General features: G+C 35.6%; 6 protein-coding genes across 6 annotated transcripts; 3 read left to right on the plus strand and 3 right to left on the minus strand.

The window, feature by feature from the left end:
• Positions 1-540: 540 nt before the first annotated feature.
• On the plus strand, positions 541-3,368 carry LOC139884598 (protein MOTHER of FT and TFL1). The gene is given in 5 exon segments (XM_071868613.1): positions 541-735; positions 1,106-1,167; positions 1,251-1,267; positions 1,270-1,290; positions 3,148-3,368. Coding segments are annotated over 5 exon segments (516 nt in total).
• A 6,871-nt stretch (positions 3,369-10,239) lies between these two features.
• On the plus strand, positions 10,240-11,709 carry LOC139884589 (serine/threonine-protein phosphatase 7 long form homolog). Its single transcript, XM_071868605.1, has 3 exons — positions 10,240-10,656; positions 11,151-11,588; positions 11,683-11,709. Exons 1-3 carry the CDS (start codon positions 10,240-10,242, stop codon positions 11,707-11,709), a joined length of 882 nt encoding a protein of 293 aa, XP_071724706.1.
• A 1,250-nt stretch (positions 11,710-12,959) lies between these two features.
• On the minus strand, positions 12,960-14,622 carry LOC139884590 (uncharacterized). Its single transcript, XM_071868606.1, has 3 exons — positions 14,264-14,622; positions 14,003-14,191; positions 12,960-13,794 (listed from the first exon to the last, which is right to left on the minus strand). Exons 1-3 carry the CDS (start codon positions 14,620-14,622, stop codon positions 12,960-12,962), a joined length of 1,383 nt encoding a protein of 460 aa, XP_071724707.1.
• A 3,610-nt stretch (positions 14,623-18,232) lies between these two features.
• On the minus strand, positions 18,233-19,406 carry LOC139884591 (transcription factor MYB8-like). Its single transcript, XM_071868607.1, has 3 exons — positions 19,250-19,406; positions 18,995-19,124; positions 18,233-18,689 (listed from the first exon to the last, which is right to left on the minus strand). The coding sequence occupies exons 1-3, from the start codon at positions 19,404-19,406 to the stop codon at positions 18,233-18,235; spliced, it is 744 nt and encodes a 247-aa protein (XP_071724708.1).
• A 2,528-nt stretch (positions 19,407-21,934) lies between these two features.
• Positions 21,935-24,957, plus strand: LOC139884588 (actin-interacting protein 1-2). Its single transcript, XM_071868604.1, has 6 exons — positions 21,935-22,329; positions 22,437-22,598; positions 22,880-23,066; positions 23,383-23,805; positions 24,059-24,466; positions 24,700-24,957. Exons 1-6 carry the CDS (start codon positions 21,935-21,937, stop codon positions 24,955-24,957), a joined length of 1,833 nt encoding a protein of 610 aa, XP_071724705.1.
• A 585-nt stretch (positions 24,958-25,542) lies between these two features.
• Positions 25,543-27,953, minus strand: LOC139884592 (beta-glucosidase 44-like). The gene is made up of 9 exons (XM_071868608.1): positions 27,716-27,953; positions 27,512-27,570; positions 27,320-27,395; positions 27,132-27,203; positions 26,941-27,028; positions 26,592-26,844; positions 26,148-26,487; positions 25,917-26,051; positions 25,543-25,823 (listed from the first exon to the last, which is right to left on the minus strand). The coding sequence occupies exons 1-9, from the start codon at positions 27,951-27,953 to the stop codon at positions 25,543-25,545; spliced, it is 1,542 nt and encodes a 513-aa protein (XP_071724709.1).
• Positions 27,954-27,997: the final 44 nt, after the last annotated feature.

The raw sequence follows: 27,997 nt of genomic DNA on the forward strand, positions 1-27,997 counted from the left end.
AGACGGAGATGTTGATTGAAATCGTCGAATCGAATTCTCGATCAAGTTGGGAGGAGGAAGATAAGGATAAAGTAGGTATTCTAAACAAAACCATCACCTAATTCCTACCCTATTATTTCTATTATACTACCCTTCATTTAAATAATCATAATATTAAAATAGTAGAAATATGTCATTGCACAAAGGTACTCTTTCACATAATTTTAAGTGGATAAATTATTTTTCTAAAATATGAATAAACATTACAATAACTAAACCTTAAGGAAGTTTTACAACTAACTTATTATGTTTAAAAAATATACCATTTTTTTGAATATCTACATAGGGACTATACATACATTTGGCAATATATGCTTCAATCAACATTTTAATGGCCCTATACATGGGCTATAGGTTTTATAATAGTGGGTTTGTGGGCCCTTTACCAGCAACCAAAATCTTTTTCTTTTTACTTATGTAAGAGCTTTATCACTCTATGAGATATTCAAAATATATCTTCTTCATATACTTAAAAAAAAAAAGAACCAGAAAGATAGATCAATGGCAAGCTCAGTAGAACCTTTGGTAGTAGGGAAGGTAATAGGAGATGTTGTTGACATGTTTGTCCCTGTTACTAATATGTTTGTCTATTTTGGTTCTAAACATGTCATTAATGGCTGTGAAATCAAGCCTTCAATTGTTGTTAATCCTCCCAAGATTATCATGTCTGGTAACCCTCATGAGTTCTATACATTGGTTAGTTTCTTCTTCATTTCTTCAAACCATTAATTAATTTATTGTTTTATAACTGATCAATTCGAACATCAACGTTTTGTTGCTTGCATGCATGATCGAATTACTATTACTTATATTATTTTTTGCATTTTAATTAATTTTCAAACCTTTAATATAGTGTTAAAATCATATTAATGTCAGCTATCGTCGATCTGCAGAATGATTTTTTTTAAAGAAAATTCCTCCTACGGATCGAGAATAGCTGTAAACATCGTACCACATTTTATTTTTTATTGATAAAATTTAACCTTTATAAAAAAATTATATATGAGTTTAAAAAAAAATATTTTTGTTCTTTGAATGGAAAATGAGTGTTAAATTGATGTTGTAGGTTATGACTGATCCAGATGCTCCAAGCCCTAGCGAACCGAGTATGAGGGAGTGGGCTCACTGGTTCGTTCGATCGAGACTGATCATCATCTTAATTTTTATTTTTAAATTATACAAATTTACCATTTTTTCCTTAATTTTTGTAGGATTGTGGTTGACATTCCGGCGGCACTAATCCAAATCGAGGTTAGACGAATTATTCTCTAAATTTTAGACACATGTCACGCATAATTGATTGATGTTTCCGATTGCATGCGTCGCCGAATCACAATTATTCGACGGCGAATAAAAGTGCGTCGCCGAATTCATTCTCTCCGCATGGAGATCAATACATCAAAATTTTAAATAAATAAAACAAAAAATTACCCTTTTTAATGCGTCGCCGGATCAATATCGCCGATATCATTCTTCGGCGACGTAAAATGCATCAAAATTTTAAATGATTAAACAAAAAAGTTACACTTTAATTTTAACATGCAATGTTAAATTAATTTGATATGATAATGTATGAAAAGTTTTCCCAAGATTACTCTAGATGGAAAATCATTCTAAAACTTGTTTGTTTGTTTGCTTTCAATTTTAATTTTTGATGTTATTGAAAAAGAATTTCATAAAGTTATCAGAGATGACGAAGAAAGTAGAATCTTTTTTGGCGTATAATTTCACATTTTCTGAGAATGGAGACAGAATTGTGCATGCATGGCCATAGTTGTCGTCGACAAAAAACATCACGGATTAATATTTAAACCAATAGACAATTTACAACAATACAATTAGTTAAATGAATCTAAATATAAAAAGGGAAAAATTACAAAAGAAAAAGAAGTACACGTGCCTTACATGTAATCTCACCCTAACCCACTTGGTTCAAATTCCTCAAAATATCTTGCCATTGTATTTGAATAATACTCCCGTCTCCGAATAGGGTTTCGTTTTTTATTTTTAGATTTCTTGAAAAATTAATTTATTTGATTATTATATTTAGATATATTATTTTTCTGATAAATTTAGAAAACAAAACGTTATTTATTTGAAGGTAGTGAGAATAATAATTATAATATATATTATCTTTTAAAAAATAAATGCATATTTTAACTCAAAAATCATTTGTAATCAAATGCATGCATCATTTTATAGTTTAGTGTATCTGTTCTACACTCCTCTTTGTCGACGGGTACGTGGCGAATTGCTTTGACAACAAGTATCACCTACCGTGAGGATTGCCACGTGTCATTAGGAAAGTTTTTTCGCTACCTGCCTGTCATCACACGTGGCACATTCTAATATCTTCACGTGGCGTCCATGTAAAGTTAGCCCACCTGGCAATTACAATTCTTTGCTTCTTGTGTTGCTAAGTGCCTAAGTACTAATTAGAATCCGACTAAGTAGAGCCATAATAATTTGGTTTTTTTTTCAAATGATAAGATTATACTTTACTGAAAAAAAGTATTACTCACATCTAGTTACAATATATTCTCTCCATTTCAAATTAAATGTTAATATAAACATAATTTTTTATTTTAAATTAAATGTAAATTTTGATAAATATAAAGAATAATAATTATGTTTTTTCATTATACTCTCACCACCTTCACCATCTTCACATTCATGTATCTCATACATTCTCCCTCACCAATTTTATCATATTCATCCACATATCCTACATAAAGGTTTTTAGTTTATATAATCATAATTATGTTGAAAAATAAACTTAAAAATATATTTTCTTAATTTGTATGAAATTGACTAGATTAGCATCTAATTTGGGACGGAAAGAATATATATATAATAAAAAGTTTTTGGAGTTAAAATATTTATTTCATAATTTAATTAGAATGTATATATTAATATAATTCTTCATGTTTGTATAAGTATTCATATGACTTTGTATTATCGATTTGTCTCTTTAATAAAAAATATAATTAGTATAATTAATACATTTTAACACGTTGAATGTTCGAATTCCCACAAAAACATAAATTTTGTATTTGGGTTTTGCTGATCATTCAATTTAATTTGAATAATGCATGGTGTTAATTTCAGGGAAGGAAATTCTGGAGTACATGGGACCTCGTCCACCGGTGGGAATTCACCGTTATGCCGTGATTCTGTTTAAGCAGGAAGGTCCGATAGGTGAAATAGAGCCGCCGAAAACTCGGGCCCACTTCTCCACTCGTCTCTTTGCTGAGGGCCTCCGCTTGGGTCTCCCCGTCGCAACCGTTTTCTTCAATTCCCAGAGGGAAACCGTCCGCCGCAAGCGTTGAATCTCAGCCGGCCGGCCGCCATTCTGATCAGTGTCATGTCCCATGATCCGAAATATGCATGCATGTATGTTTGTGTGTTTCAATTCCGTTCAAGTTTAGTTGTGTTTTGTCGACGTTCTTGATTTTGATTTCCGACATATTATATGTATACGTACCAAGAACAACGGTTATAATTTCCTTTTTGCTAAAATGTATTTCGTTTTTATTATAAATAAAAAAGAGTTTACATCAATAATTAACCTAGCTAGCTACCTAATTATTTTAATGTTTTTTATTCATTGATTTTGTACTATATAAAAAGATTATGTAATATTCTCTCTAACCTAAATAATTTTAAAAATTATATCATACAGACTCGACGATTCTCGATCGCTATGTTGAAAATCCATCCTGATATATAATCACTCTTGGTCAGCAGATATATTGGTTAACTGATAAAAATTTGATGGCCGATGGATGTGAAATATGAATGTTGTTACCGATGTAAATAGACGTGGTTTTATCCTTTTAATTTTTTTTTTATTATTTAAATATTTTAAATTTTGAATGTATCAAAAAAATCTAAATCAATATCTATTTGATGATGGGAAGGACTATATATATGGACAGCATTTTAGGTATTTCATGACGATAAAATTTGTTCAAATTGAAAGAAATTAAAGTCGTACCAAATATCAGAATTTTAGGTATTGAATTACAAAGTATTCATATTTTCAATTTTTTATGGCATGCAAATTAATTTTAGATGAATTCGAGACAATAATTTTCCGTACGTAGCCCGGAAAAGAAAATGCTCGATAAGGCTAGTGGTAACATAACATAAAACCGACTTTATCTTTAGTCTCAACAATTTTGTAGTAGCTATTAATTATCATCCTTCATATTCGAATTAGATCGGAAGCGAGATGCCATTTACCCTGCCACGCTTGAAACCATTTCCAACATGGGTAAGGTTGTGGACAGCCTCTTTGTGAGGTCAGCCAAGATCGTCGCATGAGCTTTTGTTTTGGTCACTTGGGTTGTTTGTTTTCTAGCTCATGTTGTTGCCGGACTGTTTTTCTTGGCTAATCTTTAGACTATTTTTGTGCATGTGTTTGGCCGTAACAAAACTTATGCTGGCTTATAATTTTGTCCCAGTTATTATCTACTATAAATCATAAATAAGACTTTTAACTGAACCGAGCTGAACCAATTTAAAAGACGCAAAAAGATTCTTATATCCCTAGTCCAGTTATAAGTTAGAAGATGCTAAAATGAACCGAAGGGTAGTATTGTCTTTTACTGAGTTGAACCTACGTATAAAAACTAATGTTCTAGAGATTTCAGTCTTCTTCTCTTCCATCCCTACCTCCGATTCTATCTACTCAGATTCCATTTCCAACTCCGGGCATGGCTACTTCCCTCCGAAAGCTCCGAGCGTCGACACTCCACCACCTCTGGCGTCCGTTCTCCACCAATAGGAGGTCGGCCGAACCCTCAGTAAGTTCGATCGCTATCTTCTTTGGGAGTAGACTGTTTGGAATCATGCTTACTAGTTTTCTTTTAAGTCCCATTTAGGCCTATCACTGTGTTTCTTGTATGAATCTTGATGAGTGACTCTTGGCCCACTGATTCCAACATCGTGATCATGGAAGTACTCTAGGTCCCCTTCACTACTACCCTCAACCAAACTTTCTCTTACTTCACTTCCAATATCAGCAGCATCAGTGTTGGCTTCGTTTATCTCATGTCCCTTTGTATATTTGGGATCGTGAGCTATTTTCTAACATTGCTAGCTGCTTAGGTGATTTTATTTGCATGAGTATTGAGATTGAAGATAGGCCAAATTGGATGTTGCAAAAAATGCTCGTTAGCTTCACTAGAAAAGTTAACATCAATGATTCTGTTTCTATCCAAGTGGACTTTGATTTCTTTGAAATTGGTATCGACGAGGAATTTTATCAGGATTTCATTCTCGATATCAACAGGGTCATCGCTCGTGATGTTTCCGACCTCTCCTCGGTTTCTAATTCGCCTCCTATGGATCCTACTTATCAAGATCGGTCGAAGTCTCTTCTCAAGTTGTGAACTCTCAAAAAATCTCGGATGAGCTTGTTGCTCCTGCCTCCGGTAGCTCTGCTGGCAATGATGTCCTCCCTTCTCCTAAGTCGATTTCTCTTCCTGAATTTGGCTGCTCTCATGAAACTTTAGTTCTCTCGCCTCCAGCTTTGGTTAATCCCCCTCAACCACCTACGAACTTCCCTCTCTCAACCTCAACCTCTCCCTCTTCCGACATTGTTCCACTCTCGATTCCTGCCGGTCCTTCAACCATTATCCCGGTAAATCTTTCGAGATCTCTTAATTTTGATCATTTTCATGCTTTAATCTCTCCATCTTCTGTCCTCAACTTATCATCCTTTCTAGCTTCAAAATTATCCGGTCTTATCGACTATCAAATAATCTCTAGAAATAGCTCCCCCTCATTTACCTCGCAAATACTCTATCCAAATTTGTCCATATCGACCGAAAACCTCCTCGATTTAAGACTATCCCTAAGCTTGGTCCTCTTCCGTCAACCCCTACACCAGCTGGTCCAAAATTTTCTTCCGAAGATTCTGACTCGGACATAAAAATGCGCTTTAAATATTTATGCTCCATTGACATTGGCCCTCCATCACGAGACATTGAAGAAGAAGCAAAAGCGATAGTCAACTCTGGGCTCAAGAATGGTTTGGCTTTGAAACGTGATACTACTTTCTCTGAAGCTGTTCATGCGGTAAAAAAGTGTCTCACAATTGTCTAGATTTCATCTTTTGCTGCTCTTGTTTTTGTTTGTCGGATGGTTTTCATTTTGGTCTCTTGTTGACCTGTTTTTGAGCCTTGCTTCTCTTCTTGTATCAAAAAAAAAAAAGCATCACTGTTAATACCCACACCAAAGAATTGTCTACTGCTTATTAAATCCGTGTTTATTTATTTATTTCAGGCTTTGTGTGCAGTAAAGGTGGAAGTGCAAAAGACTAGGGCTTTAATTGAGGAAAGCAAAAGGGGCACCGGTGAAGAGGCCATTTCAAAGGTTTTATCAATACAAAGTCGAGAACACATTGCAACGGCTGGTTATATCATCAAGAATGGTACAATAGTTGGAAGTTTCACTGGCTTTTTGGGTTATGTATGGCTTCTTCTCTCTGGCATTACATTTCCAAGCATACATATTTCCAAGGTGGAAACTCCCAAGGAGCTTGCCGAGTATATGGAGAATGAAATTTTGATGGAAGCATGTGTTCTTTCACAAAGAAAAAAAAAACTATGAGAAGATGAAACACGCAGTCTTGACACACACATCTTCATGCTTGACACAAACATCTTCATTTCATATTACTGAACTGTGATACCATTTCAACTTGTACTTATAAAATTTTCCATGTTTGTCTTCTTTTACAAGTTTTTCATTATTGAGCAGGCTCGTTGTGGACATAATAGTATCTAATGTGTGCCTTCATGCAGGTTGAGCATCTAATGGAGTTTATGGAGGATGAGCAGATAAAATCAACCGCATACTGGAGAGGATAGAGAACATGGAGGAGTAGAGGAAGACGAAGGAGATGAAGGAGATGAAGGATGAGAAAAAAATGGATTTGTGATATAATGGTTGTTGTTTACTCTACCGGTGGTGATCGCATCACCTTCGTCGCTCTTTTAGCATGTCTCTATCATGGTTACTTTCATTCGATAAGCAACTCTTTTATTCACTTGTTCTCTCTTTTCTATCTAATGTTGTTCTTTTGTGTTAATTCTCTAATCTCTTTTTCCAATTATCTTGATTGTCACTAATCATCCAAAAATTATTTTAAGGAACTGATTTTGAATCATCCTTTTATTTTATTGGATGATAGTTTTATTTTTTGCTCTTGGAATATGTTGTTTTACTATTTGGATGATTCTCGAGGAAACAAGAAATTTTATTTATAATGGGTGTGTTTGTTGCATGATCTCGATTGTTCCAAACACCTTTAACAAATGTGTGTTTTTTTTATCATTTTAGTTAAAAAATACGTATTTTGAAGACGTCTTAAGTAAGACATAGCTTCTCCAGACTCAATTGAGTTTGGTGAAAAATTATATATCGGATCATTTGGATGAAGTGTTAGAATAGGGTGGATGGTCTTGGTCACAAAGTGTTAGAGAGAATGCCCATGAGAAAACAAGATTAGAAAAATTTAGTAACTTGGACAGTGAAAGAACACTTTATTGCCCTCTCCGTATATAAATAGATGACGTTTTTGGTGAACTTTTTTGTCTTTAAATAGTTGACGTTTTGAGAATATCAATGCATTTTTTTACATTTTTACCCCTCCACTAACTTTACACTCACATACAATTAATAGTTTAATGGAAAAAGAGAAAGGATATAAATGTAAAATAAAGATACTTTATGTATTGAAGTTAATGATATTGATATGCGTGAAAAGTTTAAAAGTATCAACTATTTAAATACAGAGGTAGTATTTAGTAATTTCTGAAATTCCATTACTTCTTAATTAGCTACTTTCTTTGGAGTAAATAGGAAAAAATAATTAGGAAAAATACATGGATTGGTTATTATCAATGCAATTAATAGCAGTGACATTTATTTATTGTCATGTAGAGATATATTTTGTAAGATAAAATTATTATCTCATGATTTTCATTCTTACTCTTTTGTTTATATGAGTCAAAGGAACGATGTACTCGTCCATTCAATAGCTAATTTTAAAATAAATGGCGTGATCGATTGTCTTCTTCGTTTGTATCACAGTTAGGGGTGTCCATGGTTCGTTTAGTTCGGTTTGGATATCAAACCAAACTGAACCATATTCAAAACGGTTTGAGATTTTTCAAACCAAACTGAACTGTTTTCTTTTTCAAACCAAACCAAACCAAACTAATATAAAACGATTCGATTCGGTTCAAACTAAATTTTAAAATATAAAATTTAATTATCTCTATTAATAAAATAAAGTTAATAAAATAAATTATCAATATGTAGTTAACATTCATATATTTATTTAAAAATAAAATAAAAAATTCATACATTTAGATAATGAAAAGTGAAATTAATATTTTGGATACACAACAAAATAAAATGGTCTTTTACTATTGTTAAAATAATAAAAATGATATGGATTAATTAATGGACATAGTATATTAATGGGTTAGAAATTTTGATTGTCTATTCTAGTCTTATTTGGTTTTAATCGGTTTGAACCAAACCAAAACATTTGAAATCAAACTAAATTATTATTAAAACGGTTCGATTCGATTCAAACCAAAATATAAATTTTTTCTTTTGAAACCAAACTAAACTGTTTGGTTTTTCGGTTTGAATTGTATAATGGAGCGCGGCTAGGGAGAGTTAATGAAATCCCTTCTTTTCATAATATATATATATAATATTAATCATCACATTTTTCCATAAAACTGTGCTCAAAATAAACCGGTAAATTATAAATGTGTTACCCAACCCTAGAAGGTGAACATTAAATTGGTATTTGTGGTCTAGGTAAACGGATATACACTTCCCGGAAATCCAATTTCCGGGAATATTAAGTTAATGACAGTGATTACAAAAAATTAACGTGATTAAATCTAAGCTCGCGTGTCTCGGAAATGCTAATCACGGGACAAGATGAGCGTGTCCCGTAAATCCAATACACGAAAATAACTCTGTACACGTTTCCCGATAATGCCACCCACGGGACAAGATGAGGTCGACACATGGCATGACGGGACAACTGCATGTTGTCCCAGAAATGCTAATTACGGGAGATGTGTTTGACCCGTGATTCCCATATATGGGACAACCATATCAACATTTCAAACCCAGTTTTCCTCTCGACAGACGATCGATCTCTCTTCTCTCTCACCATTTTCTCTCAAAACCCGATCGGAACCATTTTCGGACGGCGGAAGATTTAATTTTCTTCTTCGATAGTTTAAGGAATTTGCTCTCTCTCATCAAGTACTCGAAAGAAGATTTAAATTTGTTCGAAATTTAACGGATTAAACCAATGTAGTCATTTTTTTTAGCCGGAATTTCTTCAAAGTGTTCATTTTGCAGCCACGATCGGTTAGGGTAGTGAGTTTGGTTCGATGTTGGGGTTTCGGTAGGTGTTTTGGTTCGATTTTTTCGATTGGGGGGTTATTTTGGTTTGATTTTGTCGGTTGGGTTTGATTTCGGTTTGAGTAGGATTTTCCGGTTCGATTTTGCGGGTTCCGATTTTTCAGTTCAAATTTTCGGTTCGTTTTATTCGATTTTCGGGTTCGGTTTTTTCGGTTCCATTGGTTATTTCCGTTCGGTTTTTTCGGTTCGGGTGACAGAAATGTAAGATTGAAGAAGTATGGGTTCAAGATGAAATGTATAGCAAGTTTGAGGTGTTAATTGTATCTATTTTATAGTGTGTGGATTGAATTTATAATTTTCTAAAATATGAAGACTAGATTGTAAAAAATTGTAAATTCTATGGCTAACATGTTATTTTAAAGAAGTATGTGGCACTTCTTTGAAAATAAGTGAAAACTTTACGGATGATATGGGGACTTGTTTTAAAAAAAATTCGTAGTATGAGTTCTTAATTGTTCATTTATTTTACAGAACTCATATTTATTTTTACAGGTTATGGCGGAGAGATCTTCATGGATTCCTCAAGGATCTAGGGAGGTTGATCTATTGTGGTTTCAGCCGCTGCATAGATCGCGTCACATTTATTTGTCTCACGAGGAGTGTGATAGGCCACTGCTTGTGAGGAGAGCTGACGCTTTCTTTTGGAGTGTATGCGGGATGACGTCTATCGTATACCTCAGGTGATGGCGTATATACAGATGATGGGGTTTGGATTGGTTTCCAGTAGGATATATGGAGTATGACCATCATCTGCTGACGGCACTGGCCGAACGATGGAGGCCCGAGACTCACAGTTTTCATCTATCCATAGGCGAGGCCACCATCACACTGCAAGATGTTGGGATGTTGCTGGGTCTATGTGTTGACGGTTTACCTATTACGGGTAATGAGTTGTATCCCTCCGACATCGACGAGTATCTGGAGAGGCTGTTGGGCTTTTGCCCGAAGAGGGATGGGAAGACCGCTATTCGGCTCGCTAGCCTTAGGCAGCACTTGGAGCTCCATCGCGACCGTGTAAAGATTTCAAACTTGGAGGCGCTACAGAGGGCGCGATGCCACGTTGCCTTCTTGCTTGCTGGTTGCTTCTTCTCGAATAAGAGCCAAAATAAGATCGATCTGTTCGTATTACGGCTCCTAGAAGACCCAGAGGCTTGCGACATGTTGAGCTAGGGCAGCGCCGTGCTTGCCTACACCTACCGCGCATTGTGCGATTCTGCCCGTTCAGGAGAGCATTATACGAACAATATGCGGGCTACTCGTGTAGTCGTGGGCATGGACGAGGATTCTGAAGGTCAGACTAAGATTTGGCAGAGGACATGTGGCGTCGGTTGGTTTACCATTTGATGCACGGTAAGTTCACAAATCTGTTGAAGTTATAACTAAATTCATTGATTGATTTATTTTTTTTCTTTATGGTTTATGGCGTACAAATTACGTATTTCTTTTTTACACAGGTGGACGAGACCTTTGTCCAGAACCAATATTACAAGCCACGTCCTTCCGGCTTATAGAGATCAGTTGTCCATGATGACTTCGTCGCAGATATTTTATCATCTAACTTCTCGTTGACTTTTAATTTTTTTTAACTTATTTTTCCAAAATATAAATTTATTTTTAACAATTAATTTATTTTTGACTTTTAGTTCCTATGGACACCCTACGTTGAGCACATGCACACTCTACCGGATGGATGCCGTCATGGTGAGCACATTTGGAGGTCTAGAACATACCTCCACTACTACTACATTGTGGAGGGACACTACCCCGACAGGGTCATGCGACAGTTTGGATGTCGCCAAGTTATTCCGGATGATCCTCTGAATGAGACCGAGACTCAGATATTGCATAGAATAAAGAGGTCGTCACACCATAGGAATTGGGAACGAGACCATGCTATTTACGTTCAAGAGTGGCACAGTCAAGCTAACCGTGTCGTGGAGGGTACCCCTATAGCTTACCCGGAGGCTCCGCCTCCTTATAGATCTTGGTACCATAGTAAGACCGTCCAGTTTATCCAGGATCCCAGTCATGAGCCAGACGCAGGAGGTTACCATGGCCACTCAGAATCTGTGCATGCCCTGGTGCGTACGGATTATTTCTTATGAGTCATTCGTTGAGCGATCTCTATTGGAAAATATTAATTCAGTGATTATGTTCCTTGGTATTGAATTGCAGAGCGACGAGTTGAGCCACCATATGTAGTGGACGTGCAACCTGTAGGAGGAGTACATGGATAATTAGTATCATCTCCAACATGTGCAGAATTACGAGGAAGCATCGACCAATATCAAGGACTTGTTGGAGGCCACCGGTTTGCCGATCCAGGACCCGACTATAGTCCCGACTCAGGGAATCGTACACGTGGATCCCAATCAGGATTACGTACCTCCCTAGTCGAGATCACTGTTGCGGCGGCTAGGGAGTCAAGTGTTGAGGAGCAGTAGACGGGCCAGAGGGCCCTCGCCCGGAGTACCTCCTCTTGCAGCACATGCGGGATCTGATCCTCATGCGAGACCCTCTTGTCCTGTTGGTTCTGGTCGTCATTCAGTATCGGATCGTCCTGGTGGGTCCTCTGTCCTGCTGGATCTGGTCGTCATTCAGTATCAGACCGTCCACGATCTTATGTGTCAGAGCTACAGACATAAGGGAGCGATTACTTGTTTTTTAGACAAATGAACCTTAGGTTCCATGACATGATGACCTGCCAAACATTTACTACCGATGAATTGGCAGATGCCACTTCACCATTTCATCAGTTCGCACCTCCGGTCCCACCCTCGGATGTTGTAGGCTCCTCCATGGATGTAGATCCTATCGGTCCTGCACATCCTGTAGAGTACAACTTCGACAGTCTTTGGTCTGGTGTACTGCAGCAGCAACAACAGACCATGATCGACCCTCCTCATCACTCACATTCTGGAGATGTTCAGATGGGCTTAGGCATCGGGTCGAGTTCTCAGGGCGTTCATTCACATTCTGGAGATGGTCCCGAACCAGTTACGGAGGAGACAGAGTTGCAGCGACAGGATCACATAGGTCGAGGTCAGATGAAAAAGAGGGACAATTTGTTCTACGGATGAGGTCGTCATTCGTAGTTTTGCGAGTAGATTGTATATATAGTGTTTTGAGTAATACTTTATTCATATTTTTCAAAGTCGACATGTTATAAAAAAATAAATAAATGATTAATCATCATACTCACTATCATCACCGTCACCGTCACCATCATCATCATCCTCATCATCTTCATCTTCATGAGGGTCATCCTCACTGTCATCATCATCATTGTCACTATCTTCATAATCATCATCGTAGTCCTCATCATCGAAAGGCGAATTTCCAGGAAGTCCGTATGGATCGTGCAACATGTTCAATGACAATCTATCTCCCGGTGTATGAGTCAACGGGCACTTCCTTCTGTCGTGGTCTATGGCATTGTAATTGCTACACCCTCATGGTTTTGGACCTATTCTATTCGCATAGTCCCTCGAGCCCAGCTGTCGTCTGTTAATTCTTTTGCGACCCCGACCGGTATGATGAATCATTCGACTATCATCAGGTAGGAGCAAAAACTCGAATTCGGGCCAGTAATTTGGTAGAGGGTGAAATACATCACTGAAATGTTGTCTCCAACCATCCCTTGTGTAGCAACGATGAACCAGATCTAGACGAAGGACGTTGAGTATCTTCGCAACGGCCATTGCATGAGAACAAGGAATCCTGTAGGTGTCCCAAATTAAATATGTGCATGAACCCATGTCAAATCGAACAGTATGTTCACTGCCGGCAACTCCGAGACGCAACGGCGAAGATCTCACACTGAATGTACGTCTGGGAGTATTTGGATATAACGAGATTTCGTACCGTCTGGCATGCATCTTGTTGGCATCGAATGTCTCAGACGATATCGGTACAAGTGCAGATCTATACCTATTTATTTTCATCAGTTCGTATGCAAAAATTGCCATAGCTTTTGCTTGCGTGGCCTGGACGAACGCCCTTATCGGCAAGAAGCGATCGCCTCTGAGAACGTTATTGTAACTCTCCGTGTCGTTCGAAGTAGTTACACCCCATTTGTGGAATCCGTCTAGGAACAATGTCCACTTCTCTAGGAGAATACGTTGCAGATACGTAGATGCAGCTAGACTCGTATCTATAAGATCTGCCAATGCCTTCATATATTTAGCCTCATCCAACTCGGTACCCACGGCCCAACATAAGTCATATAATCCTTTCTTCTTCAGGATGCTTCCCATCATATTGGCACGAGCGTGCTCCATGCAGTACCTGTGCAGATGCAATGATTAATTCATGAATTAATTTGAATTTAAAATTATAATTAAAGTGTTGTAATCATCACCTGTGTACTCTCCAGTTTGGAAATTTTCTATCGAGCTTCACGATAGTAGAAAGGATGCCCGAATGATGATCAGAGATGATGCATGTGAACGTATATTGTTGAACGTATTTTTTCAGGTACTTTAAGAACCAATACCAGATGTGGTTCGACTCCTCGTCTATGATGGCATATGCGACTGGCACGACTCTGTTGTTAGCAGTCTTCACAATCGCTACAACCGCCTTACCCTTGTATGCCCCACAAAGATGCGTTGCGTCGACAGTAACTGTAGGGTGACTGTGTTGAAATGTGCATTTTGTGGCACCAAAATACCAAAATACGTACCTGAATAAATAACCATAATCAGTATATAGTGTAAAATTCATATTTCCGTGCTTAGTAAATATTTGTTGGTACCTGAAAATCTTCTTCCAGCTATATACAATCCCGTCCTCCTTATTGAACTTCCACTGCACTTTCGTCCCATCGTTACAGTGTTCAAGAGCTCGCATGTAACTAGGCAGTTGGCGAAAATTTGTCTCCCAATCTCCATATAACTGGTTCATCGCCACTCGTTTACCGTCCCAAGCTTTTTTCTTCTCAATTTTACAGTTGAATGCTGATTCGCGATCGGAAACAATGGACTTGATTGGGTAATTTGGACGGTCGCGAATCTTATCAAATATGACGTGGGCAACATGATTTTGCGAAATATTCCTGTCTTCCCGTTCGTTGTTTACTCCATCATAATTGTGCCCGTCACACCAGACTGTCATTTGCCACGTGCGATATTCGCTCTTAAACGAAGCACGGATCTTCCAGTTAATACAATACCGTGATACGGCTTCTTAGTACGTTTGTTTGGATGATTTATGCATTCTGCAACCCATCTCGTCCGATCTGACACCGTCACGCGATATTCTGCTCCCCGCCTAGTTGACCATATGGCTATCGCACCCTGAAGCTCTTTCCTATTCGAAAAATACGTTCCCATCTTTATGGTGCTAGGGTCACCATTGTATAATTCTAGACGAGTAGGAATGCGGCGGTTTGTAACCTCATCAGGTCCATCCATATTGCTGAACACATGATAATCTCTTGCGCGGGGAACAATGTAATCCTCGTCGGAGGGGCCGTATCCCTGTCGTCCGCGAGACCTACTACTCGACTCTCCCCCGACATTGAATCTTGGTGTTCGACCCAAATTATGAATCGGATGGTAGCTGATGAACAAGTCACGACTCCAAGAATGATGTTGATACATCAATGATAATGTAGCATCATCTTTAATTACGATACATTGTTTTTCACCGTTATCATTCACATATACATAGATTAGCTTCAATTGTACCCCTTCTCTTTCAATGCCGGCATAATTGCACATTACTTGAGAAAAATCGTCATAACTCAACATATCTTTGATGAAATACGTTGCGTCGGGAACACTACCCACCACGACCTTGCCATCCACATATTGTACAAAACTCCTCCAGTATAAATTTAAATAGGAAGACATATTTAATAAAATTTTAAAAATAGTACGAAGAAATACGAAGAAAAATTAGGATTTCCAAAAATATTAAGAAAGACGAAGAAAGAATGTGAAAATGAAACGGGGTGCGGTGTGTTTTTATAGGCAAAAACTTTCCCGTAAATGGAATTTTCGGGAGTTGTAATCCAGTGAATGTCAATTACGGATTTAAGTTACCCGTACTCTCCATTTACGAGACAAGAGTAATTCTCGTTTGTCTCATTTCCGGTTCAAGAAATAGAGCCGTACAGGAACCGTATTTCTCATTTCTGGGACAAAACAAGTCCCGGATTTCCCATTTACGAGCATGTAAATAATTAATTTTTTTAAAAAAAATTCTCCTGGGAACAAGACTTACGAGGCATGTCTTAATTAATCACAATTAACAATCCCAAAAATCTAATTTTCGAAAATAATTATTCATGTTCACCTTCTAAGACCCAGTTATATAAAAGTGGCGCACCCCAAATTAAACAGCACACTTCTAAAGAAATTATATATACACCAAAGACTTGGTTCATTTTTCTCTGGTCTAATTCTTTTGTAGATTGTAGCTAGGTATGCAACGATTAAGTCTTTGAGTACTTGACAATTTTTCTTTCGGGGAGTATTTGAGTTAATTAACTTACAAATCGCGAATTAATCAGTTCAATATTATCTATATAATCATATTGTTAATTAAGGATATGTCGAATCTCTCACTTTGGGAGATCAAAAAAGTCCTCATTGCAAGATTAATTAACTGGTAGCTTATCTTAGCTAGCTAATCTTAAATAGTAGTGTTAGGTTGTACCGACTTTCTTTTGGATCCAAACGTAGCCCTAGGGTTTGTAATTTAGAAAAAAAAAAAGGTAAAAATGAGAACTTCCGTTTTAGTTCGTATATATACACAGCCAATATGAAATTTCCAATATAAATTATTGACAATACACATAATAGTTTATTACGAGGATTGAGGATATATAGTTCAGTCAAAATAAAGAAATCTCAAAAGGATTTAACTTTTAATATATATATAATTGATTTTGATATCTGGTTTAATTTTAATGGACGTAATCTACTCGAAAACAATTGATAAAATTAAAGTTTTTCGTCAAGATGTTTGAAGTTGTTTATTTTTTCAATGATTGTTTTTTGCGATTTCTTTCGGTTTAGAGTCTTATATATATAGTTTTTTATATTTCAGTTTGTCTCTTGTATCAAAAATATATATATATATATATGTATGTATATTTTCTTTCAAATAATTGGAAGTCTCTATCCCTAAACTTCCAAATAATTCATACTAATTTTTTTTGAAGTTAATAATTCATATTAGTTATAAGAACTGATATAGATATATTCCAATCTAATCATGATGTACCAATACATATACAATATGAATTACTAATTAAATATGAAGAGAATATTTATTAATTATATTTCTCAATTTATAAATATAAATTTGCAAAATATATAATCTATGATCTTTTCAGGTTAATTTATATCAGGATGTAAGTATATTGTGAAAAAAGTTATCAACTGACCACGTATATATTATAAAAAAAAAAAAACTGACCACGTATATATAGCTAGTGAGAGAGAAGATAGCAGCACATGTATTCACCTACCAATTAGGTTAGCTTTTCAACAACAAACTGAACTACCCAATTACATTTCGAATTAAATTACATATATCTTCTTTAGATATGACATTATTAGATCTTCAAAAAAAAGATATGACATTATTACACTATACTATATGAATTAATTACGTAAATAATGTCTTTTTTTTAAACGTGAATAGAATATGTGGGTGATTTGGGATGGTGGACGAAATTACAGAGATCGAATTCTGAGAACTCGATCTTCTGCCTTAATCACTAATTATTAAATTTCGATGTTGCTTTGAAAAGTAAAAATCGTAAACCAATAACCCGATCTTACTTTAGAAAAGACAAACTCGAGAATTAGGAACGCGAACTTGATTTTTTTTTCTATTAAAAATCGGGTACCATGTACCCAAACATGACAAAAAAAGGATTGAATCAAGGTAATGCACAAATCAAAACAATTTAAGACTTTTTTTTTAATGATAAATGTTTGTTTAAAAATTAATTAATAAAAGTGACAAAAAATCACAACATATTTTACCAGTTATTATGGTTTTGTTAGTTAATTAATCGCCTGTTTTTGTTTGGGAAAAGAAATTCGTGTACTACTAACACGAACATGATTTTGTTAGTTAATTAATTGCCTGTTTTTGCTTGGGAAAAGAAATTCGTGTACTAGTAACACGAAGATTAATTAATCAACTGCTTTTGCATGGGAAAAGAATTTTGTGTACTAGGAACACGAACATGGTTTTTTTCTAAAAGAAATCAAGATCGTGTTCCTAGAATTCGAACATTATTTTTTATATTTTGGAAAACCAAGATCGTGTTCTTAGAAGGCGAACATTATTTCTTTTAAGGCAAGCTCGGGTTCTAAGAACTCAAACATCATTTTTTAATTTTTGGAAATGCAAGATCGTGTTCTTAGAATGCGAACATTATTTGTTTCCAAGCAAGATCGGGTTCTAAGAACCCGATCATTGTCAATTTTACCACCAGATTCGTATTTTCAAAACACGAACTTCTTAATCACAATTAAGCAAGTTCGCGTTCTCAAAACTCTATACTATATACTTAAACCCTAAAATCAGAACAGCTTCTCTTTGCCACATATTTAACTTTCCTACTAGTACATACTACTTGGATCTCGAGTTCTAATCAACATCAACATACAATTTCCATATGCTAAGATACCAATTAGTTTATGAACGATCGATCATACATATTATAAACATGTATACACGAATATATATTAATTAATCATCACACAAAGAGAAGAAATCCTGGAGGGTGATCATTGTTATTAATAATTCCCATATCAATTTCGACTCTACCTTTAAGCGAATCGAAGCGACTCTGTACTTGTTTCTTCTTGGCTTGATCATCCTCGAGTTGTTGATCAGGATTAATACTAGTACTGTTGCTTAGAGTTAATTCGAGGTTTAAGTCTGGAAAAGTACCATTATTGCTGATATTAATGGCGCCACTTGAAGAGTTTCTTTGGAAAACATCACCATCTTCATCATCATCATTATGACAATGGATTGCTTGTGCCCTAATATTCGGTCTTCCTCCACCGATTACGGTCCACTTAATTAAGTCCTTGCGATTATTTGGATCGATCCCTTTCTTAATCAGATTCTTCTTTATGTGAGAATTCCAGTAGTTCTTAACCTCATTGTCCGTTCGTCCGGGCAATCTTCTTGCTATTATCGACCACCTAAATATTACAATAAGGTAATTATAGTTAATTACTAGTAAGTATTTCCATAGAGGAATCAGATTAAGAGAAAATAAACAACCAATATTAGGGTTTAGTGAAACTTGATAAGAGATAGTTTGTAGCAAAAATTAATTCTGCATAATTTATTTATTTTTGAAAACAAAAAAAATATTTTCCTGTTTTTGGAATCCACAAACTATTCCGACTGATGATCATAATATATATATATATATATATATCATTGAAGTTATTCAAAAATTGTTAGCTCGTTTCGAGTTATAATCAAAATTATACATATATACCTGTTTCCAAGTAGCACATGAAGCCTGATGATGAGATCTTCTTCATCTTCTCCAAAGTTACCTCGTTTAATGTCCGGCCTCAAATAATTAATCCATCTCAGACGACAACTCTTGCCACATCTACGTAACCCTAATATATAATTATACATAATTAATACTTAAATTCAACATTAACAAGCCTCAAAAGTAATATTTTTCAATAGTTTTGAAAAGGAGGTGATCAAATATATCACACACATATATATATAAATATACCTGCAGCCTTAGGAATTGATCTCCAAGAACGAGCTCCATGCTGTGTAACATAATCAATCAGTTTTTGATCTTCTTGTCTAGACCAAGCTCCTTTGTTAATATTAATTTTAACCATATGTTGATCTTCCTTCCCACTACAAGTCTTCTTCTTCCTCATGCTTTATATATATAGGCTTGACTTTCACCGAGAACTATCAATTTACGAAAAGTATGGTCAAGGAAGAAGAAGAAGAATTCTAGAGGGGTCGATTGTTCTTTATAGGAAAATTAATATTGACAGAAACAGTGTGTTCACACAGTCAATGTTGAAAATTCTATATCTAGTACTTGAACAAAGTTGAAATATTTAATTCAGTGGTGGGGTTTTTAGATAGAAAAAAATATCTGTTTCTGATCCATAAAAAAATTTCAGGTTTATTGGTTATGCATCAGTGTGTGTATATATATGTATATATATATGTATATATATGTATGTATTTTGACTTGGACTGGTTGTTTTATAAACATGCATGTTTTTGTGAGATAGGGTAAGAAATTGGGAGTTACTTTGTGTTAGTTGCAGTCCATCAAGTCCAACACATGTGATCAGATATTTCACTTTCTATTTTCCTGTTTAAATTCTTTTTGAATAATATTGCTATATATACTATATCTCACTAATTAATATTATCTCTTGTATATAAAAATTTGGATCTAGAGGGACGTAATATTTCTAACTTCCTACAAATTGTTGGATCATTATTAGTTTCCTTCTGTTTAATTAACTGTAGATAGTGGAATTTTTGCTCACTCTTTATTAAAGAAAGTACTATTAAACGTTATTAACGAGTATATATATATATAGAACGCGACATATATATTATATTTCTAAAATAATCTATCTATAAATTCTCGATATTTGGTGTTCGAACCCAGAAAAAAAATTATCGAATTGAACTATTAAGCTACTATACTGATCGACTACAAAATATATATCATACTACACATGAATATTGTCGTTAATATTGAATATCTTTCAAGTTTAAATATTCTATTATACATGCAGTCATGCGTTTGAGGTCGACGAGGGAGTGCTTTTAGGATTCTTTTAATTTTAGTATAGTTTTGAAAGTCAAATATTCGAGATCCAAGAACAAATTTTGAAAGTTAAGCTAGAAAGGGGAGACTGTTTTTTTTTATGAGTCAAACTAGTAAAAATGATCTACTAGTAATAAGATAACGAATAATGCTAAAAATAGTGACTTAATATAGTGAATTCATTAAACAAGATTATATGTGGCGTAAAATATTTTGAATTTTGATTTTATTTTTTTAAATTCAAAATAATTAAAAGCAATTAAAATATTAGATTTAATGTACCATTTTATTAGATATTATTAGTAGATCATATTTAATATTTTAATTTACCTTCATAAACGATCCATTAAGGTATATACTTTAAAATCTAATCGAGGCATCCACGTTTCTTAATTATTGTTTTGCAAGAGGCACCCACGTTAGAGGGTTTTAAAAGAATAAATTTTGTGCTCGATATGCAGAAATATCGTTCAGAAAACAAGGTTTTCCCATAATTATGAATTATTTTGGTAGAAATTGATAGATAATCTAATATGAATTCAGATTCATGGTTAAGAATAAAACATGTAAATAATACTGATAAAAATCAAAATAAATTTCTTAAAACAAATACATAAAACTTATCAAATTTGTATAACTAACACCGGATGATAATGAACTTTTTAACTATAGGTATATCAAGATCCTGCCTCAGAAATGGATGATGGAATATGGAACATAGAAAATTTATGGAGGAAAATGAAGGGAAGTTACTTTCTACCGTATTAAACTGAAAATAGCATTAGAAAATTTATGGAGGAAAATGAAAAATCACAAGTAAAGTTTAAGGACTGTATTGCTCATCAATATTTTGGGTGATGCTATTTCCACGAATACAAAATCTAAGAAAACATATTTTTAATGACGGAATTTTTCGTCGCCAATATATTCGTGAAATAGTCTTACCTAATATTCTTTAACATTAAGAGAACCAAATTAGACAATTAATTTTATCAGCGATAAAAAATAAGAAGGACATGAGTAAATTTTATATTCATCCTCGTGCCGAATTAAGTTCCATCATAATCCGCTTACCCAAATATAAAAATCATAACGTTAATCCATTTCAAAACGTAAAAAGGTTCGTTCCAAAATTTTGAAACAGAATTTTGACTATCAAAACTGAAAATTGCTATTTTTATTAATAGAATTGTTAAATACATTAAAAATATATTTTTGCGACGTCGTAAAAATCTAAGGTCGCAAAATATTATTTTTAATGTATTTAACAAATCTATTAATGAAAATAACATTACCTCCATTTTTAAGATAGAAAATCTCGTCGGAAAAACTATTTTTAGTGTATTTGACAATTCGGGAATATCGATTCCTCAAAGCTAGTCTTCGTACTTCCAGACTAGTCAAAAATTTGCTCTTACTTTGACTTTTTATTTAACTGTAAAGCAACTTAAAACAAATCATATCGCAACACGTGTCAAAAAACAGAAATCGGAGTAAATAAAACGATTTTCTTCAGTATAAAATCAAAAAGCTTTCAAAACACAGTCACACTCATTTCTTCTCCTGTCTTGTTCTTCTCAGACTATCACAAAACCTCCCCCACCAAAAATGGCGGCTGAGCTATCGGAGACTTACGCTTGCCTGCCGTCGACGGAACGTGGCCGTGGAATCCTGATCTCCGGCAACCCTAAGTCCGATTCGATTCTCTACACCAACGGCCGATCGGTCATCATCCTCGACCTTAACAACCCTCTCAATGTCTCCGTCTATGGCGAGCATGCTTATCCTGCCACCGTGGCAAGGTACTCTCCGAACGGAGAGTGGATCGCCTCAGCTGATGTCTCCGGGACTGTTCGGATCTGGGGAGCTTATAATGACCACGTGTTGAAGAAGGAGTTTAGGGTTTTATCTGGCCGGATTGATGACTTGCAGTGGTCGCCTGACGGGATGAGGATCGTGGCGTCTGGTGATGGGAAAGGGAAGTCACTTGTTCGTGCTTTTATGTGAGTTTCTTAATTTTGATTAGTTTGATACTTATCGAATTGCTTATTGATAGTTAAAGTTAAGTATTTTTTTTGACTTTGTTTAATCATGTTGATGATTTTGATAGGTGGGATTCTGGAACTAATGTGGGAGAATTCGATGGTCATTCGAGGCGAGTGTTGAGCTGTGCGTTTAAACCGACGAGGCCGTTTCGCATTGTGACCTGTGGAGAGGATTATCTTGTGAATTTCTATGAAGGACCGCCATTTAAATTCAAACTATCTCACAGGTTTGTTCAAGATAGTTCACTGTTGTGTATCTTTTCTCACATCTTCAGTGTCTTCTATGAATTAATTATTGCGATTTTTGCCGTCATCGGTGACTCCTTTGACCTAGACCAAATGAGCTCAATAATAATGCAGAGTTGTAGTGATCTAAGATATTGGAATGCATCAATTGGAGTTTAAACTTTGAATTAGTGAAACATCTCGTAAACTACTAAATTAGGGAGACATTAATGAAATTTATGCGAAATCGCATCATTGAGTGGTTTTATTTTATTGGTTACAGGCACCATTCAAATTTTGTTAACTGTGTGAGGTTCTCTCCGGATGGAAGCAAATTCATCAGTGTGAGTTCTGATAAGAAAGGTATCATATTTGAAGGAAAGACTGGAGAAAAGATTGGAGAACTTTCATCTGAAGATGGTCACAAAGGTAGCATTTATGCCGTTAGCTGGAGTCCTGATGGTAAACAGGTGAGCTTAATGTTGGAACTAAGTAATGCTCATATGTAGTCCTCTGTATGAAACGTCACTGTAATTTTAGTTATAAATGATGTGTTTAGAATATTGAATAAGTTTGTATTCTTTCAAAACATTTCTGATAACATTAAGGAAAAAGTTTAGATATATTGGAGGCAATTTTGTTGGGGGTAGAAATGTTTGAATCCTCTTTGTATTCTTACAATTATATCTTTCTTTCAGCAGGGTACTTATTCTTCTAGATATTTTTCCGCTTAGGGATCATACATGACAATGTGTATGTAATTAATTGCTTGCAAATTTTTGATAGGTGCTTACAGTTTCTGCTGACAAGTCAGCAAAAGTATGGGAAATCTCTGAGGATGGCAATGGAAGGCTAAAGAAAACATTGACTTGTCCTGGATCAGGTGGGATCGATGATATGCTTGTTGGCTGTCTTTGGCAGAATGACCATCTTGTCACTGTTTCTCTTGGTGGATCAATTAGTAAATTCTCAGCCAGTGATCTTGATAAATCACCAGTACAATTATCTGGTCACATGAAGAATATCAGTGCATTAGCTGTTCCAAAAAGTGATTCAAAGTTAATATTGTCTAGCAGCTATGATGGTTTAATAGTTAAATGGATACGGGGTATTGGGTACAGTGGTAAGTTATCCATGAAAGAGATTTCTCAAATTAAATGTTTCGCTGCAGTTGAACAAGAGATCGTTACAACTGGTTTTGACAATAAGGTACATGCAATTCTTATATAGATGCTTTCTTTGCTTGCTTGCCTTTAAAATTTGTGACCTCTATCTTTTGCTCTGGACATGCGCCAATCGTTTTGCTTAATGTTGATCTCAACCTGGAACTTCAAATCACACTTTTGATTTTGTGATGCTTCATGGGCTCCCTGTTACCTTAACAATGATTTTGATGTCTTGGGCCATAAATGTGTCAACTGTTTTGATTTTTGATTTAATTTTTTTTCCTTTGAAAATCAAGGTGTGGAGAGTCTCTTTAAATGGAGATCAATGTGGAGATGCGGAGTCCATTGATGTTGGAAGTCAACCGAAAGATGTAAGTCTTGCCCTTCATTCCTCTGAGCTTGCTCTGGTTATAACTGATTCGGGAGTTAACATGCTTCGTGGTACAAAAGTTGTTGCAAGTATCAGCCTTGGTTTTGTCGCGACAGTTTCTGCTATCTCACATGATGGGAGTGAAGCTATTATAGGCAGTGAGGATGGTAAACTCCACATATATTCTATTACAGGCGATACCCTCGCTGAAGAGGCAGTCCTTGATAAACATCGGGGCGCAGTTAGTGTCATACGCTACTCTCCAGATCTTTCCATGTTCGCATCAGGTGATCTAAATCGAGAAGCTTTCGTATGGGATCGCGCCTCCCAAGAGGTATTTATCAAGTTTCTCAAATTGAAACCATCTTTTTTCCTCATTGTGATTGTTGTGATATGCCTCAGGCAAGAACGGGTAAAAACACATTTTTGCACTTGAAAAGGCTGTTTCTACCGTTTTTGTCCTTCCCTTTTCTCATTGTGATATGCTTGATCTGGAGCTAGATGCATAGATCTGAACTACTATAATAGGAAATCTGAATTCATTTTTATGGATGATATGTCTTGCAGGTAAAGCTTAAGAACATGTTATACCACACTGCTCGCATAAACTGTCTTGCTTGGTCTCCGAATAGCAGTATGGTTGCTACTGGATCTTTGGACACGTGTGTAATTGTATATGAAGTTGACAAACCACCATCTACGCGGATAACTATAAAAGGAGCACACTTGGGTGGTGTTTATGGATTAGTTTTCACTGACGACTACAATTTGGTGAGCTCTGGAGAAGATGCTTGTGTTCGTGTTTGGAAACTCAATCCACAATAACAAAACAAAACTGTAGATTTCAGATTCTTATGGGTTTTTCTTTACAACCATTATGTAAACAAAATGTAACGCTAGCTCGAAACTTTTGGGATGGATCTCGGTGGGTGAAGAACGTTGGTCTCAAGTTTGAGTGTGTTTTTACAACTGTTTGTGAAGTAGAAAGAGTTTTGAGCTTGTCTTGAGATTTGCTTTAAGGAATCTTATATGTTATCTGTATGATTGATGTTCTCTTTGTGCCAACTACAATCTGTTTTGTTTTAATAAATATGATTTGAATATATAATTTTCCTTTTTTTTAATTAAATTTTGCAGTTTTTTTTTTTCATGTTCCTGAAGGAATTATGTCTTAACCATTTGATCAAGTCGTAGTTGGCTAAATTTTGCAGGTTTTAATTCCTTTATTATAGACATTATTATAGACATGAAGGAATTTTATTATAGGTTGAAGGAAAATTTACTTGCTCTTAAATAATATTCATTGTTACTGACTTTTGTCTGTATAAACTATAATTAATAACTACTACTAATAAGAAAACTAAACGAAAAATCTAAACGAAAAGGGAACATAGAACAGTATTAGCTACTTTAATGATGCTTCTTTCTAGCAAGTAATTTCTGGAACCAGCGAGCAGACATCTTAGGATGTCTACTGAGGTCAGAGTAATCTATGTAGACGATCCCGAATCTAGCAGTGTATCCTGATAGCCATTCGAAGTTGTCGACCAACGACCACGCAAAGTATCCAATACCGTTAACTCCATCGTTGATGGCCATCTTCAGCTCGTTTAGATATCCTCTGTAGTAATGGATCCTCTCCATGTCGTGCGTTCCTTGAGCCAGCATCACATTTCCAGCATCATCCATTCCTAACATATATAACAAATTAAGAAAAATGAGAAAATCGACAACTATTTTGGGACGGAGGTAGTACATCAAATTTTTAGAAGAGCGGAAATTACCGTTTTCGGACAAAATGACAGGAGGGTTTTGGTAATGCTCCTTTATGTACATCAAAGCCTTGTACAATCCAGTGGGGACTTCGTATAGCCAATAAGAGTGTGCCTTGGGACCGATCGGAACTCCATTCTTGTCATCTGCAAAATTACATAATTAGACTTTTAGTTTTTGGACAAAAAATACGAAAACTTTCTCAAATTAATGTTTTAGGAAAATGATATATCAATTCTTACAAGCAAATCCAGCATTCCATTCTGCTTGGTAGCTCAAGTCTTGTTCACTGAGAGGTTGCTGATGAGGATCATAGATATAGTAGCTTGTGTATTGATTAATTCCCACGTAATCGAATGAGCCTTTCACCATTTTAGCCTCATCTTCTGTGAATTTTGGTAGCCTGTTGCCAACAATGTTTTGCATTGTTTTAGGATACTCTCCATAGACAAGAGGATGCATATACCATCCAACGTGGAAGTCTCTAGCCCTTTGTGCTGCATAGTTGTCATTCTTTCCCCTCGTCAACGGCTCGTACCACACGAAATCCAATAGAATTCCGATTTTGCCCTTTTGTCCTTCCTGAAATTTCCAAATTTTAATCAGTATTCTCAAAAGTTAAAACTAGTAGAAATCTGAACCATAGGAAAGATAGGAAATTATTTATAACTAGCTAGCAGCCTTACTTGGTACTTCTCACGATATCTTTGAACAGCAGCGGCGTGAGATAAAATCAAATTATGTGTCACGATATAGGGCTCGGTTCCAGAATTACCCTCCGTGCAATTTCCTACAGCCTTGGAGCACCTTCCTGGAGCAAAGGTTCCAGAATCATATCCTAGTGCAGCTACAACTCTTGGCTCGTTAAACGTAAACCAGTTCTTTACTCTGTCCCCAAAAATATTGAAACAGAAATCCGCATAATCGGCAAAATCCTTCCTGCATAATTTTTATTTGAGGAATAATTAGAATGAATGAATTTTCTCCCAACCAGAGAAATTATATCTAGATCTTTCTTCTAGGAGAAGTACTCACACTACTTGGTCGTTCAACCATCCGCCATACTTTTCCTGGAGAGCTTGGGGAAGATCATAATGATAAAGATTTGCGTATGGTGTGATTCCTGTATAGAATATTCAAAGTTAAAGATGGGATTAACGACAGTTACAAAAAGACGAAAAACTAAATTGATATCTACTATGGAAATATTTCTCCAAAATTTCTACCTTTTTCAATCATATAATCGATCAACTTGTTGTAGTATGCAACCCCCTTCCAGTTAACTCGTCCAGCTCCGTCTACAAAAAAATTCAGAATGTCTCAATATGTATAACAAGCCAGTGATCGACAAGAATGTGTATTAGGAAACATGAATTCGGATGTTTCGAAAAAATCCTAAGGTAGGAAATTTCACCTGGAAAAATCCTAGACCATGAGATCGAGAAACGGTATGCATCAAAGTTTAACTTTTCCATGATGGTCACATCTTCCTGCAAACAATAATCGAAACAGAAAGATGTTAGGATTTCATCCCTTAGAGGAAAATTAACATCTACTAGGATAAGTGCAATTATTGACTAGTTAAATCTCAACTCTTAAGATTTACCTTATAGCGATGGTATTGGTCAACAGAAACTTCTCCGGTACAATTATCCGCAATAACTCCTGTTCAAGACAAACATTGGAATTAAGTCACATACAAATACAAATAAAAAATAAAAAAAACTTGGAAATTCCTAATGAGAGAATTGGTAATTACCAAAAGAAAAAAAAAAACTTGGAAATTCCTAATGAGAGGATTGGTAATTACCAGGTTTCTTAACGAATTCATCCCAAATGCTAGGACCACGACCGTCCTTATCGGCCATGCCTTCGACTTGGTAAGCAGAGGTAGCTGTTCCGAACACAAAACCTTCTGGAAAGCTATCTCTGCTAAGACCACCTGTGTCTAAACGATCATTAGGAATTCTAGCTGCATCAGAACAGCTCAGGATTGCTATGAAGGCAACGAGCAAGAAAGAAATCGACAATGAAGATGCTTTCGCCATTGTTTCGGGAGATAGTGATGGATGAGTTGTGAAGAAGAAAGCTT

The sequence above is a fragment of the Rutidosis leptorrhynchoides genome, unplaced genomic scaffold (genome assembly GCF_046630445.1).
Source record: "Rutidosis leptorrhynchoides isolate AG116_Rl617_1_P2 unplaced genomic scaffold, CSIRO_AGI_Rlap_v1 contig574, whole genome shotgun sequence".
Lineage (NCBI taxonomy): Eukaryota > Viridiplantae > Streptophyta > Magnoliopsida > Asterales > Asteraceae > Rutidosis > Rutidosis leptorrhynchoides.

Coding starts and splice junctions, on each gene's coding strand:
- LOC139884591 (XM_071868607.1), bottom strand. CDS start 19,406: ATGAGGAAGAAGAAGACTTGTAGTGGGAAGGAAGATCAACATATGGTT. Junction 19,125..19,249: donor ATCAATTCCTAAGGCTGCAG/GTATATTTATAT, acceptor ATTATATATTAG/GGTTACGTAGATGTGGCAAG. Junction 18,690..18,994: donor CATGTGCTACTTGGAAACAG/GTATATATGTAT, acceptor TGTAATATTTAG/GTGGTCGATAATAGCAAGAA.
- LOC139884590 (XM_071868606.1), bottom strand. CDS start 14,622: ATGACAGTCTGGTGTGACGGGCACAATTATGATGGAGTAAACAACGAA. Junction 14,192..14,263: donor AGCTGGAAGAAGATTTTCAG/GTACCAACAAAT, acceptor TTATTTATTCAG/GTACGTATTTTGGTATTTTG. Junction 13,795..14,002: donor GAGGAGTCGAACCACATCTG/GTATTGGTTCTT, acceptor GCATCTGCACAG/GTACTGCATGGAGCACGCTC.
- LOC139884588 (XM_071868604.1), top strand. CDS start 21,935: ATGGCGGCTGAGCTATCGGAGACTTACGCTTGCCTGCCGTCGACGGAA. Junction 22,599..22,879: donor AAATTCAAACTATCTCACAG/GTTTGTTCAAGA, acceptor TATTGGTTACAG/GCACCATTCAAATTTTGTTA. Junction 24,467..24,699: donor GGGATCGCGCCTCCCAAGAG/GTATTTATCAAG, acceptor TATGTCTTGCAG/GTAAAGCTTAAGAACATGTT.
- LOC139884592 (XM_071868608.1), bottom strand. CDS start 27,953: ATGGCGAAAGCATCTTCATTGTCGATTTCTTTCTTGCTCGTTGCCTTC. Junction 27,029..27,131: donor CGATTATATGATTGAAAAAG/GTAGAAATTTTG, acceptor TATTCTATACAG/GAATCACACCATACGCAAAT. Junction 26,845..26,940: donor TGGTTGAACGACCAAGTAGT/GTGAGTACTTCT, acceptor AAAATTATGCAG/GAAGGATTTTGCCGATTATG.
- LOC139884589 (XM_071868605.1), top strand. CDS start 10,240: ATGGAGTATGACCATCATCTGCTGACGGCACTGGCCGAACGATGGAGG. Junction 10,657..11,150: donor GGCTCCTAGAAGACCCAGAG/GCTTGCGACATG, acceptor TTTGACTTTTAG/TTCCTATGGACACCCTACGT. Junction 11,589..11,682: donor CAGAATCTGTGCATGCCCTG/GTGCGTACGGAT, acceptor ATTGAATTGCAG/AGCGACGAGTTGAGCCACCA.